General features: G+C 34.4%; 2 protein-coding genes across 4 annotated transcripts in view; one reads left to right on the top strand and one right to left on the bottom strand.

The window, feature by feature from the left end:
• The first annotated feature begins 181 nt into the window (after positions 1-181).
• On the top strand, positions 182-7,704 carry tbc1d20 (TBC1 domain family, member 20). Its single transcript, XM_079593386.1, has 8 exons — positions 182-562; positions 1,605-1,790; positions 1,872-1,952; positions 2,042-2,228; positions 3,243-3,344; positions 3,512-3,653; positions 4,985-5,157; positions 5,232-7,704. The coding sequence occupies exons 1-8, from the start codon at positions 505-507 to the stop codon at positions 5,491-5,493; spliced, it is 1,191 nt and encodes a 396-aa protein (XP_079449512.1). The 5' UTR covers positions 182-504; the 3' UTR covers positions 5,494-7,704.
• Positions 7,705-7,756: 52 nt separating this feature from the next.
• rbck1 (RanBP-type and C3HC4-type zinc finger containing 1) overlaps positions 7,757-14,749 on the bottom strand; it is a 15,450-nt gene continuing 8,457 nt past the window's right edge. For 2 of the 3 annotated variants that reach the window (XM_079593354.1, XM_079593353.1), the window contains exons 8-13: positions 14,203-14,363; positions 14,006-14,117; positions 13,740-13,919; positions 10,023-10,121; positions 8,713-8,856; positions 7,761-8,628 (exon numbers count right to left, since the gene is read on the bottom strand). In XM_079593354.1, the coding sequence (XP_079449480.1) occupies positions 8,548-8,628; positions 8,713-8,856; positions 10,023-10,121; positions 13,740-13,919; positions 14,006-14,117; positions 14,203-14,363 (777 nt within the window). In that variant the 3' untranslated portion in view covers positions 7,761-8,547. Of the gene's footprint in view, positions 8,629-8,712; positions 8,857-10,022; positions 10,122-13,739; positions 13,920-14,005; positions 14,118-14,202; positions 14,364-14,749 lie in introns of all 3 variants that reach the window. The other variant, XM_079593352.1, reaches the window with a different exon arrangement.

The raw sequence follows: 14,749 nt of genomic DNA, 5'->3' as shown, positions 1-14,749 counted from the left end.
TTTTAACGAACATATATGTCCATGCTTGTTACCGCCAGTTTCTAGGGGGTAGGACAAAAACAAAGAAAAACAAAACGAAAAAAATGTGTTTGTTTTTTGTTTTTATTATCTTGGACTTTTATTTTGAATGGTTGCTAGGACGCCGCCTTTTTCAAATAAGACTACAACTCCCATAATCCTTCACTCACACGTAAACATTAACCCAGATGATACTACAGCTGGAGCTTCTGAAGCGATTCACATCATGAAATGACACAAAAGAGACCCCGAGGTCCCGGTTCGGTTCGGCGGAACGCACTGATTTAAACCCCTTGACATGAGTTTAAGAGACCGAAGCGACACGTGCTTTTCATTTGACATGCGTTTACACAGCTAACGAGATGATGTGGCCTGTAGGTTAGCTGTCAAGCTAAAGGAAAAGCCCATCAGCTGTTCGCATTGCATTGAAATAAAATGATGTAGCCGGACTTGAACCCGAGGAAAGGGACAGACATTAGCGACAGGATGAAGAAGTCACGCAGTGTCGGAGCTTCTTCCTCGCTCAATGGACTCGGAAAACAAGGTGTGTTTTATTGAAGTGTGTTCATTCATGACATGATGGGAGCTTTTACTGCTTTAACTGTCGATAAAAGATGAATGCTTGTTTCAGTATTACAGTTTTTACTAAACTAATTTTAGAGGTTTGTATACATTATGAGATAGAAAGTAGGTGACTTTGAAAATGGATTATCTGTCTGTCTATCTATCTATCTGTCTATCAATCAATCTGTCTCAATCAATCATACTGTCACTATCCATCTATCCATCTATCTATCATACTGTCTGTCTTGTCTATCGATATAACTCGTATATCTATAGGCTATAGCTAAATATCTATATATAGAGATGGATCAATACATAAATATGTTGATAAATAAATTATACATATGTGTATTTGTCTGATAGATATAAGAATATATTACACAGTAGTCAACATTTGAAGTGGATCAAAAAAGTGAATCAAAGTTGTCCTAAGACAAGAATGGGGATTGTTCAAAATTCATGTATAACTTTGATGAAAGGTTTTGATCCACTTCAAATGTTGACTACTGTATATAAAAAAGTATAATTTTCTTTAGGTGTGGTAATAATTTATTCCTGCCTCATACCTTTAAATACATCTAATTGTTTTTCTGTGGGAGTGTCCTATGACTTATCTTTTGCATTCACAGGCCTTGTGCTCATTATTTCATATCTTAAGTACCATTCATAACATATTTTACGATTATATTATTCATCATCATACCCAAACATGTGGCATAATAGATTATGCACTTTAAAAATCTGTTTCACAAATGCAAACTGCTTCATATGTTTGGGACGTGAGAGTATATTGTGAGCCAGACTAAAATAGTTCCCATTCAAGACAATGTCTAGCCTTTAATCTCACTGTCCCTCTGGGAATGGCTGTTGTGTCAAAAAGACTTGCGCAAAAGTAGGAGAAAGGGTAAAGATCTTAGTCAACTTGTTCATTTCCAGTAAACTCTTGTGCTGAGGCAGAATAAGACAGTGCTGTCGGAGGAAGCGCAGTGTTCAGGCGCTGACTCCAGTCTTCATGTTTGCAGATGGCGAGTCCCGACGGAAGAGGAAGATGGCGGAGATCACGCAGGCCCTGAGCGTGTCGCCCGCGGATGTGCCCGCTCTGAGGCGCATGGCCATCAGTGAAGGAGGTCTTCTGACCGATGAGATCCGCCGGCAGGTGTGGCCCAGACTGCTCAACGTGTCTGTAGACAACATACCTGAGCAACTAGGTAAGACCGATCACTTGGGACACCCGAGGGAATTCACTTTCCGAAAGCCTTGCAGATGTAAACCAAGTTTTCATTCTTCAGAGACGGTCGATCGAGACAACAACAAGGACTTCAACCAAGTGCTTCTGGACGTCCAGAGATCCCTCAGACGCTTCCCTCCAGGTGAGCTGAAGAGCAGCGCGGCTTCTTCTGGATCTGGAGCTGGTCTCTGTACATGTCTAACGCCGCTGTAATGTGTTTAATGGACGCAGGGATGCCAGACGAGCAGCGGGAGGGACTTCAGGAGGAGCTGACTGATATTATTCTGCGGGTGCTCGTGAAAAACCCTCAGCTGCACTATTATCAGGGTTACCATGACATTGTGGTGACCTTCCTGCTGGTGCTCGGGGAACGACTCGCCACTGCCCTGGTGGAGAAACTCTCCACTCACCATCTCAGGTGGGCCAGGAACAGAAAAGAAACGAGTCCAGAACATACATATATATATATATATAATATTTTATTTATTTTTTGCCAATTGTTTTGTATTTTGAAATTGTTCAATATAATTAAGTGCAATTCCCTCCAACAAAAAATGAATTCTCAAAACTGTAATGTGAAAAATGTATTATTATTTATTCTTAAATATGGTCTACACATATTTTGTTAAATGTAATTTAAATATATTCATTGTTGTTTAAACGTTACATTATTTATACATGTTTTATGTTAAAGATTAAGTGCAATTCTCTCTTTGATAATGAAAAATCTCATTTCATCACTGTAATGAAAAAAAAAGTATTATCATTATTAAATATAAGTGAATCATATTCATTATTATTTCAATGTTAACATATTTATTTTACTATTTAATTATTAATTATTTGTACTTTTATTTCTGTTAAAGATGATCAAGCTTAATTCCCTCCTACAAAAACAATCTCTTTCTCAGTGAAAAAATTATTAATATATTATTATTTAAACTTTAAAATATGAATATACATATTTTATTTATACATGTCTTGAATGTGCCCTAATTTATGCTGAAAATACAGGGAATTAAATATTTAATTCAGTTGCTGTATTATAGTAAGGTAAAACATCTTCTTAAAACAACTTTTTTGAGTAACACTTTACGAGGTTTATTAGTTAACATTAGTTCATGTATTAACTACCATGAACTAACAATAAGCAATACATTTGTTACAGTATTTATTAATCTTTGTTAATAAAAATATAATTGTTCATTGTTTGTTGATGTTAGTTCACAGTGCATTAACCAATGTTAACAAATACAACCTTTGCTTTTAATAATGTGTATTAGCAAAGATTACTAAATACTGTAGAAGTAATGTTCATTCTTCGTTCATGTTGCCTAAACGAGTTAACTAATGAAACCTGATTATAAAGTGTTACCTTTTTTTGTTTTAATGTCTAAGTAGATATTGTTCATGCATCTAACTTGCATTTCAGGGACTTTATGGACCCCACTATGGACAACACCAAACACATCTTGAACTACCTGATGCCCATCATCGAGAGAGTGAACCCTGAAGTGTACGACTTCATGCAGCAGTGAGTATACAGTAACGCCCCTTTATGTTTGCTTTGTGTGTTTGCTTTGTGTGTTTGTGTTGGAGCACAATGGTTTGATTGATCCCGTTTGGTCATCGTTATGTAACGTGTGAAAGGATGATATTCACATGGGTGGTTTGAGATAAGCATCTTCATTTTCTCAACAGAGCTGAAGTGGGCACCATCTTCGCCCTCAGCTGGCTCATCACCTGGTTCGGACACGTGCTGTCAGATTTCCGCCATGTGGTCCGGTTGTACGACTTCTTCCTGGCCTGCCATCCCCTCATGCCTATATACTTTGCTGCTGTGGTACGTTTGCGTTTGTTTGACTCTTTGTCATCATGAACACCATCTTCCGAGTCTCTGGTTTCTGATATTCAGCAGAAGTGGGTCAGCAGTTTCACTGCCACCGCATTAGCAGCTATTTTTAGGCCGTGTTGTTGAGTCTGAATAAATAATTGACACATTCTCTCATGTCGTGACTTTTTGTCTGTTGAACAATAAAGTAGTGTTCTGAATCTGCAGTCTACCTAAACTTACAAACATGGAGTTTTGATGTATGGTAACTAGATACTAATAGACTATAGAGTAGTTTTAAAAAGAAAAACTATATATATTTTGCATTAGAAAAAAGTAAGCCTATTCTCTGGACCATTAAGATTTTGTGCATTGTGACATTAATTTGATTATTATTATTTTGTTTTCCACCTAATTGTTAGTAGCCTACTGTAATGTTAAATGCATTTTTTTTTTTTTATGTAAAGGGAAGAAATTCTCATCATTACCGTGACATAAAACAGGATATTATTTAATATTTTAAAAAGCATTGGCATTACCATAACATTTAACAAGATATATACGTGTATATATATATATAATTTAAATCATTGTCAATAGCATAATGCAAAATAAAATCATTGTTGTTTAATATTTTTAAAAAATCATTGTGATTATGTAACATAAAATGAAGTATTATTTAATATTTAAAAAAAGATTTATAACCAGAATACAAAAAAATCTCAATTACCTTGCCATACAGTTGGATATTAATTAATATTTATAATAAATCTAAGTCATTACCATAATGCAATTAGATATTATAAAAAAAAAAAAAAAATTACCATAATGAAAAAATAATTATTGTAATTACCATGACATACAATTAGATATATTTTTAAAATATATTTTAAATCCAATAGTCATTACCATAATGTCATTTTAGCCTATATATATATATATATATATATATATATATATATATATATATATTTATATATAATTTTATATAAAATGCAAAAATCTCATTGTCATTACCATTACATAAAATGGGATATTATTTAATATATTACCATAATAAACAATTATTAGAAAAAAAATAGAAACTTATTTCTCATTATTGTATCTATCACATATTGTATTGTATTTAATATAGTCAAAATCTAATTTTTATTATCGTAATTGAAAAAAAAATATTCTTATGAATTTTTTTTTAGAGTATATTAATACTACCATTAAAACCCAGGCTGTAAGATCTAATAGAAATCCAAACACACAACAGCAAAGAAACTGGATCACATTTATTGGTCGTCCTTGTGTCCTGTGTAAATCTCCTGGTATCTAGCGTTGTTTTCTTCCTGCAGATCGTGCTGCATCGAGAAGAGGAGGTGCTGGACTGTGAGTGTGACATGGCCATGATGCACCATCTCCTGTCCCGTATCCCTCAGGACCTGCCGTACGAGACTCTGATCAGCCGCGCGGGAGATCTGTTCGTTCAGTTCCCTCCGTCTGAGCTGGCCAGAGAGCGCAGTCAGCAGTGAGTCTATCAGCCTTGCTCTGAAGGCCTTTCTCACAGCAACAAATATCTCACAACCCATTCTCTCTGTCCAGAACCGCCGTCTCCACCTTCAAAGACTTTGAGTTGGCGTCGACGCAGCAGCGCCCGGACACGGTTCTCCGGCAGAGGCGGATGGAGCAGCAGAAGCGCACACTGGAGGCCCAGCGCAGCACCGTAGCGGTCGTGCAGTCCACGGGACGCCGCTTCATGAGGCTAGCGGTCATGGGTTTGACCGTGGCGTTGGGGGCCGCAGCTTTAGCCGTGGTAAACTCTGCCCTGGAATGGGCGCCTAAGCTAGACTTACTCTTCCCGTGAAGGAGCCAATCCACAGCACAGAACAATAGCGTCTCAATTTGAGGATTGAATGTTTGTTATTTCGCCTTTTTTTTTTTTTTTTTTTTTTTAGTATTTCTATGAGTCAGACTAATGAATAAAATATTGTGCGTATGGTTATTCTAATTTAACAAGTTTTTTTCCCTAGAGTCTGAAATGAAAGGAAAATGTTTCCTGGATCCACAAGAACGTCAATCATTGTGTCGAGATAAATGTACAGTAGAGGTATGTAACACTCCACGGCTCATTCATGAAACACGATCTGTGCACATTTTTGTGTAAATCATCTGTAGAAACAGTTTTTTTTTGTGAGGATTTTTACATAAGAATGCTTTTACGAATAATTGAAATTCATGTGCAAAAGCAGCATTCAAGTACATTGTTCATAATTTATGTAAATTGTCAAATTAAATTGAAAACTATTTTGTAATTAGTTTTCTTTTTCAAAATTCCTATACATTGTTCGTAAAACAATTATGTCAATTGTAACATTGAATTGAAGACAACAATTTTGTAATACGTTTTTCATTTTTCGAAAGTTCATATACACTGATCGTAAACCAATTTTTAATCGAATGCAGTAATTTAGTAATAATAGTTTGTTTTTGTTGAAAAAAATGATATACATTTGAAATTCATCTAAAAACAATCAAAATGTACATTGATTGTCAAGCTATTTTTACTTAAATTGTCTCATTCAATTCAATGTGAAAATTTACATAAGAATACCTTGACAAACATTGAATTGAATGTAACAATTTAGTAATCATAGTTTCTGTTTTTGTTTTAAAATTCATGTACAAAATATTATTTATGTATACATAACGTTTTTATGAAAATTTTCAGACTAAATTCACTGCAACAATTTACTTAAGAATTGTTTTATGAACTATGTATATAATAGTTTAGGGGGGTTTTTGTTCTGAAATTAATGCACAAAAAAGCATTCATGTACATTATTTTCACACTACAATTAATGCAACAGTTTATGTAAAAATGCTTTTATGAACCATGTACATAACAATAGTTTAAGAGATTTATTTTTTATTTTTTTATTCATCTACAAAAACATTCACATTTGTCAAACTATTTTTCTGTAAAATGTCAGTGAACTGAATACAAGAGTCTACGCAATTATGCTTTTATGAATGTTGTACAAGTCCTTTGTAAAACCATCCATTTTGCGGCAATTTACAGTTTGCTTTTATGAGCAATGTATGTAAAGTTTTTGTTTTGAAATTCATGTACAAACACAACATTCAAACAAAAAACGGTTGATATACATTGTTTGTAAAGTAATTCTAATGTAAATTTACCTAAAAATGACATTACAAATGATCTATGCAGAAATGTGCTTTACTTGTGTTTCATGATTGAGCTGCTATGTGTTTTATTTAAAAAAATATATATATATATCGAGACCAAAATATTTTAGAGCCCCTGTTCATAGAATTAGCCATTTATTTGGTTCAGGGCCCCTTATTGGCAGGAATCGAATTAGTTTTGTGTACGTAAAATCTTAGTTAAGAAGCAATTATAAAACAGCAGTGAATGAAGAGTCATTTTATTATGTTCACAATTTCTATGTTAATGTTTTTGAAGTTAATTTTTTCACTACATTTCAGTTTTTTCTTCTCCAAATCACCTTAATTGCAGTATTTTTTTTGTGATAAGTGCTAATCTTGGTACATAACGTACAGTTTTCATGAATCTCAGAGCTGGAATTGAAACCACTTTTTAAGTAACTTCAACTGATCAACAAACTTGAGATATTCTGGAGTGTGTAAATGATAAACGTGAAATACTTAAAGTAGTTTCTGTAATTGAACTCCAGGTAAGTGTTGAATCATGGCACATTGTTATTTTTATTGTTTAAAAGCTGTTCACAACTGATCGTTTCCGATTAACAACATCTAAGCTTAGAGTAACATCCAAGTGGATATTTTCCATTTTTCTTATATTGCTGAATCATGATTTATTAAAATAACATACTGCCATCCACACAATACTAAAGTTTATGACAACATAATCACTGCTTTGATTTTGCATTAATTTTGCACTAAAGAACATGCTTCTTTCTTATTTGATTGCACTTTGAGAGATTGTTATAAGTTGTCTCTGGTTCGCTTAAGTTAATGTCTCACATTTGACCATGTTGCTAAATATGTTTCAATAAAAGGAAAAGGAAAACGATATGTGTAAAAGAGATTTGTTCATTTGGATAAATTCAACACATTAAGAAGTTATTTAAAGGTAATTTATTCAAAAAATCATTTGAATTGGCTCCATTTTTTGTATACCAACTTTATTGAATCTATTGTAAACAAAAGAGAACAGAATGATAATGCTTCGACATGTTTTTAAAAAAATAGGAGTATGAGGAAAAACCTGTATTCTGAAAATTATATTACAATTTTATTTAAATTTTTAATTATGATATATCAATAATAATGACAATTGAGTTTTTTTTTTTTATGTATAATTTGATTACAATCCACTCCATTTTATGCATTTGTTGTGCATTTAAGTTAATCTTCAGTGTGTTGTTTTTTTCTTCATCATGCCATATTGCATATTCTACTATGATTTTACAACAAAAAATCTTTGGATTATAAACAAAAATCACCTCATACAAAAATCACCTCATACAAAAATCAAGATACAACAATAATACAATAAGTCTTTTCTCTTACAATAGCATTGCACAAAGTCCCAGAGCATTATGTCGCCAGAAAATAGTAGTGATTAAAGACAGTTTAAAGCATTTTAAAAAAAGTCACTTTTTTTTTTATCCTACAAAGGCTCAGATACTTTTAATTTTGTAAACACGTTCTGAATCTTTAGTCCTGGAACATATCGGTGAATCTGATTGATGTGCCAGTGATCTGACTAGAGAAAGAGAACGTTTTAAAGGTACAACCACAACTGTCACATTAACCTCACCTGGGTTATTTTAAGGATTTTCGGAAGTGTTGTGTTACTGTAGCGCAGGTTTTTGCTCGTTGAAGAAACAGCGTTCAGATATACCGCCAGTGTTCAGTGGCAGTTCTGGCACTGCGGATGGCAGAGGACTCCGTTGACTCGACATTTGCAACCACCCGATGTGTCTCCGGTACCCTGAGGAGTCAAAAGCAGGTCTAGGTTAACTGTCTGATGCTTGTGAATCACTGAACGAAGGAATCATGTAGTTTAGTGTCCGACCTTTGGTCCCCATCGGGCTTGTTTAGTCACCCAGCAGATCTCAGTTTTACACATCAGACAACAGATCCAGTCACAGCCGTCTTTCTTCTGGACGATCACCTGACATTTTGGACAGTTCATCGCCTCGCCGTTCTTCAGGAGTTGCTGGAATGGAAACCGGTTGACAGGTAATGAACATTTTAACGTTAATTCTTTTTCAAAAATCTGAAACATGCAGCACAACCAATGTAGTCTGATTCCTAAACAAATTACTTTAATGAATTGGCTCTTTACAGTGATTCAAACACATTCAGCACAACAAATTTATTTTTTAAATTTCATGGCCTAATGGTTAGAGAGTCAGACTGGTAACCCAAAGGTTGCAGGCTTGATTCTCAATACCAGCAGAAAATGACTGAAGTGCACTTGAGAAAGGTACTTAACCCCAATCCCCAGGTGCCACAGTAAAATGGCTGCCCACTGTTCCGGGTGTGTGTTCACGCCACGATTTGCAGTGTGTGTGTATGCTCACATTTCACTTTCACACACAGTGTGACCAATGTAGTCTGATTCCTGAATAAATAACTCTTATCTGCACTTTTTAGTGAATCAAACATTGCTTGTGCTGTGGATGTGTTTGATTCACTAAAAAGATACGATTCATGAGAGTCATTTGTTCAGGAATCAGACTACATTGGTCACACTGAGTGTTTGATTCTCTAAAAGGAGCAAATTCATAAGTAATTTATTCAGGAATCAGAATACATTGGTTGTGCTGAATGTGTTTGATTCACTGAAATAGATGTTTCTTTAGAGTCACTCATTCAGAAATCAGACATCGCCACTTTTTAGTGAATCAAACACATATAGCACGACCAATGTAGTCTGATATATAAAAAATATTAATAGATAATTCTTGTACATTTATTTGTCAATAAAAGCCTTAATTCAATCTGTTCATCATATAAAGCGATCATGTCTCTTTAGAAAATTTTGGACTAAATCGCTCAATTCATATGGATTAGTTTTACGATCTCTTTATGAACTTTTTGAAGAATCAAATTGTCACTTGCGTAGCTGTCAATGGAGGGACAGAAAGCTCTCAGATTTCATCAAAAAGATCTTCATTTCTGTTCCGAAAATGAACATAAATCTTACAGGTTTGGAACGACATTGAGGGTGAGGTATAATGACAGAAATTTCCTTTTTGGCCGTACTATCCCTTTAAGGAAATTCTTAACGATTCCAATCCCTAGTGGGCGCTGTTTCAATAACTTCAATATGACAAATATTAACAAAAACCGTTCAAAACAAATGAGTTTTCCACCCACATCCAGCATCTGCGTGGTCTGCCGGGCTGCGTCATCATTCTGCGCTCGTATACGCAGGTCGTCCTGGTACTCCTGGCAGTTCATTTCCTTGTGAATAGCCTTGAAAAAACACACACAGTCTTTTAGGTCACCATAACACGCACCTAAAAACTGGAATTGAACCAAACAAACTTGATGGTCACCCAACTTAGACGGTAAACGGTTATATTATCAAAAAAAACTATATGAACATAAAAACAATATAAAAGGAACTTGGGATGTTTTAAATAGCCTAATCAAACAAGGATCCTCAAAGTTGACACATCCTGATCACTTTATTGATGAAAACGGTGAAGATTACAATGAGTAATGTAGCAAATAAGTTCAACATTTTTTTTTGTAAATGTTGGCCCTAAGTTGGCTGCTGATATTCCAGGAAGTGGGGTCGAAAAATCAACTATTGAACGGAATCCCTTGTCATTTTTCCTCTCAGCTACAAATGAGCAGGAGGTGACAAACACTGTGTGGAAATGTAAAAGTAAGTCCTCCACTGACTGTCATGATATCAGCATGACATTGATTAAAAAAAGTTATATTAAATATTGCAAAACCCTTAACTTATATTTGTAATTTGTCATTCCAGACTGGCTGTTTTCCAAGTAAAATGAAAATTGCTAAAGTAATTCCACTTTTCAAAAATGATAATAAACACGCTTTTACTAATTACAGACCAATCTCTCTCTTGCCCCAATTCTCAAAAATTGTAGAGAAACTCTTCAATTCTCGACTTGAAGAATTTCTCGAGAAACATCATGTAATTAATGATGGTCAGTATGGCTTTAGGTCAAAAAGAACTACCTCAATGGCAATAACTGAAGCCATTGAAGAAGTCACTAACGCATTGGAGCAAAATAAGTATGCAGTTGGTATCTTTATTGATCTAAAAAAAAAGCCTTTGACACTATTGATCACTCAATTCTATTAAAAAAGATGGAAAGGTATGGAATTAGAGGGCTGGCTGGAGATTGGTTAAAAAGTTACTTAACAGGAAGGTCACAGTTTGTTAAAATGGGTCAGTATTTATCAGATACTCTTGGCATTCTTTGTGGTGTCCCCCAGGGGTCAGTATTGGGGCCAAAACTGTTCAATGTGTATATAAATTATATGTTTGATGCATCCAAGGTACTTAAATTAATTTTATTTGCAGACGACACAAATATATTTTACAGTAGTGACGATTATAATGAGCTCGTAAACACGGTAAACCGGGAACTAAAGATAATAAAAAAGTGGATGGATGCAAATAAATTATCCCTGAATATAAATAAAACTAAGGTAATGATGTTTGGTAATTGCAAAAAAATGTATGAACAGAGAATAAGTATTGATGGTATCCAAATTGAAATAGTGAATGAGAATACATTTTTAGGAGTAATAATTGATAGTAAATTGTCATGGAAACCCCATGTCAGATATATAAAAACAAAAATCTCTAAAAGCCTATCAATTATAAATAAAGCAAAATTATACCTTGATGGAAATGCACTCCGTACTTTATATTGTACTCTGGTATTACCGTATTTTACTTATTGTGTTGAAGTGTGGGGAAATACTTATCAGAACACAACAAACCCTTTGATTATATTGCAGAAAGAGCTGTTAGAATCATTCACAAGGTTGGTTTTATAGAACATACAATCTGTTTACCCAGTCAAAGTTGCTAAAATTTGATGATCTTGTACAATATAATACTTCAATAGTCTTATACAAAGCATTTAAGAAATTATTATCCCCTAACTTACAACGTTTTTTTAAAACTTCAGTACAAACTCATAATTTGAGAGGTTTTGGACATTTTTCAATACCGAGAGCCCAAACCACACGTAAATGTCACTGTGTGTCTGTATGCGGAGTGAAACTCTGGAACAAACTGGACTTGCTACTAAAGCAATGCCAAACTATTCATAAATTCAAACTGTTATATAAACATTGGGTCTGGTTAAAATATAGAGATGAGGGTCTTTAATTTAGATTGCTGTTGTATTCTGTCTCATAGTGTGAATATGTGTTCAGTGTTTCCCTACCATCGTTGGTATATTGTCCATTACATTTGTTGGCATTGTTTATTTCTATTGCATTGTTGTTATCTGTCTCATAGTGTTAACATGTGTTCAGTGTCTCTTACCATCGTTGGTATATTGTCTATTACCACTGTTGGTATATTGTCTATTACCATTGTTGGTATATTGTCTATTATCATCGTTGGATATTGTCCGTTAACCGTGGTTTGGATTGTACTCCTATTACATTGTTGGTAACAACTGCTGTTATAAAAAACTAATCTGTTATTGTGGTAACGCCACCGTGATATATTATTTGTAAATAATCTGAGAGCACAGTAAATATGAAGCCTAAATATCAATTACAAATGGTGACGCTGGGGTGGGATTAAATAAGTTGTCTTCTTCCCACTCCCTTTCAGGCAGAATTTGATTGTTATATTTGAATACTATATATTCTTTTGTTTTTTTATTGCTTATTGTTTTTTTGATATGATTTTTACCATATTGTCTACCTTTATTTTAAAAAAAATTTGTGCTATTGCCTGGAATAAACGATTAATAAAAAAAATAAACTTCAGACATTTTGTATTCATACTCCGTGATACATCAATATATAAAAAACTATTAAACTATAATTTTGTTAATATTTTCTTAGGATACGGGATATTTCTTACTCCATTTAATTCATATAATTTTATTTCAGAGATCTCAGTTCTGTTTATTATTATTATTATTACTATTTAATTCAAACAAAGAGCAAGTTGTAGTCTGTCTTACCGTACAAGTTCTTTGAGGCCGTGAAAGGATTTGTCGTCCCTCCGGCGGGTTTTGGTCAATTTGAAATGGGAGAAAAATGTCTCCTCTTGTGATTTTATCAATAATAAAAAAGGAAGGAAAAACTTCGCCGATGAAGGGAGGAGATCCTCAGGCCTCCTGGCTGGCTCGCCAAAACTGTCGTGGAAATTCTTATTACGAATACAACCTACTTAATCTGACTTCTTCACCACGAACAATTTAAACAACTTCCGGTTGTTAAAATAATAACGACAGTATCTCAAGGTCATTCCCTGAATTCTTGCAATACAATAGAATACTTCCCTGAAGTAAGGTCTAAGCTACTATCACTACCTCAATCACACATAGATGTTCTGTTGTCTTTTGAGCGTAGAATCTTTAGTACTTCTATTACTACCTCAATCACACATAGATGTTCTGTTGTCTTTTGAGCGTAGAATCTTTAGTACTTCTATTACTACCTCAATCACACATAGATGTTCTGTTGTTGTCTTTTGAGCGTATAATCTATTTCTCAGCTGCGCAGTATATACCTGACAAGATTCCCAAGTTGCTCTTTGTAGAAATTAAGTTTTATTCACGGCCGAGAGATCATTGGTCACAACAACCAAGTGAGTCTCCTGAATAGAAAGATACATGTACATTTATATCATACAGTTGAGTAAAAATCAATGTCACTCAAGTCTTCTTCATTGTGATTGGTTCTGGTGATTGGTTTGTAATGATCTAAGCTAATCATACGACTGTTAATTCTACTGTGTCTGGTACTTTTTGGTTAAGTATATATGGCCTTTGACCTAAGCATCCTTAGTCTGCATTTCTCTGTACATTTAATGTTGAAAATACACATTACATAAAATATTTCTATCACAATGTTCACCTTGCAGAGGAGGCAGTTCGTCTCATTGCAGATGTCACACGTGAATTCGTTGACGTCATCTTCGAAGATGCACCAGCCGGCGCAGTCGGGCGTTTTGCAGTGGTAACTGTTCTCACTGCGCGACTCTGCGATGTTCAGCCTCAGTTCCAGAAACTTCTGGTACTCGTCCTGAGAGAGAAGCTGGTGGGAAAACAGTAGAGTTTGGTGTGTTTATTAAGTCTACAACATTAAGTCAAGGTTAAATGATACTGCATTTATGATCTTACTGATTTGATTTCTCGATCTTGAAGTATGCAGTTACAGGAATAAGCATCATCTCTATATGGACACGCCACCTCAGCATCGGTGCAGTTCAGAACAGTTTCCTTCAGACACTCTCTGTAGGATAAACAGAAGTTGTATTTTAGACTATGTATCACTGGCACTTCCTGTTTACAGTACCAAATGAACTGTCTTAAATGACCTGCAGAAGCTATGCAGGCACTCTCTCAGCACGGCGCCCTCTCCAGGCATGATGGTGCAAAAGCAGATGGTGCAATCCAGTGGATCCGTGTTCCCCACCAGACTCTGGGAATCTGTCTCCAGGAGTTCTTGGAAATTCCTCTTTCGTTCTTCTATCAGAGACTATGAATGGACACAGCCACATGTGTTATGTTTGTGTTATGTTTTTTTATGTGTTATTTCAAAATGCTAAAATATTTATTTTAGAATTAGTAGCATAATGTGGACCTAATGCTAAAAGACGCTATCCTAAGATAAGAATTTATCCTGTGAAAAAGAGTAAATTAAATTATTATTTTTATGTGTGATTAATAAGTAATGAATAATAATTCATACATTTAATAATTTAGATTTTATATATGTATTCATTAATAAAAATATATGTATTCTTTAAAATCCTGAAAGAGTTTATTTGTCTTCTTATGAATGTGTCGTTATATAATTACATATAGCATTTTATCCTATTGGTAAATATAAAAGCCCAATTGTGAAACAACTGATCCATGATA

The sequence above is a fragment of the Phoxinus phoxinus genome (genome assembly GCF_949152265.1).
Source record: "Phoxinus phoxinus genome assembly, chromosome: 20".
NCBI lineage: Eukaryota > Metazoa > Chordata > Actinopteri > Cypriniformes > Leuciscidae > Phoxinus > Phoxinus phoxinus.
The sequence above is the reverse complement of the archived record's forward strand: the minus strand, read 5'-3'. Positions and strand labels throughout refer to the sequence as shown.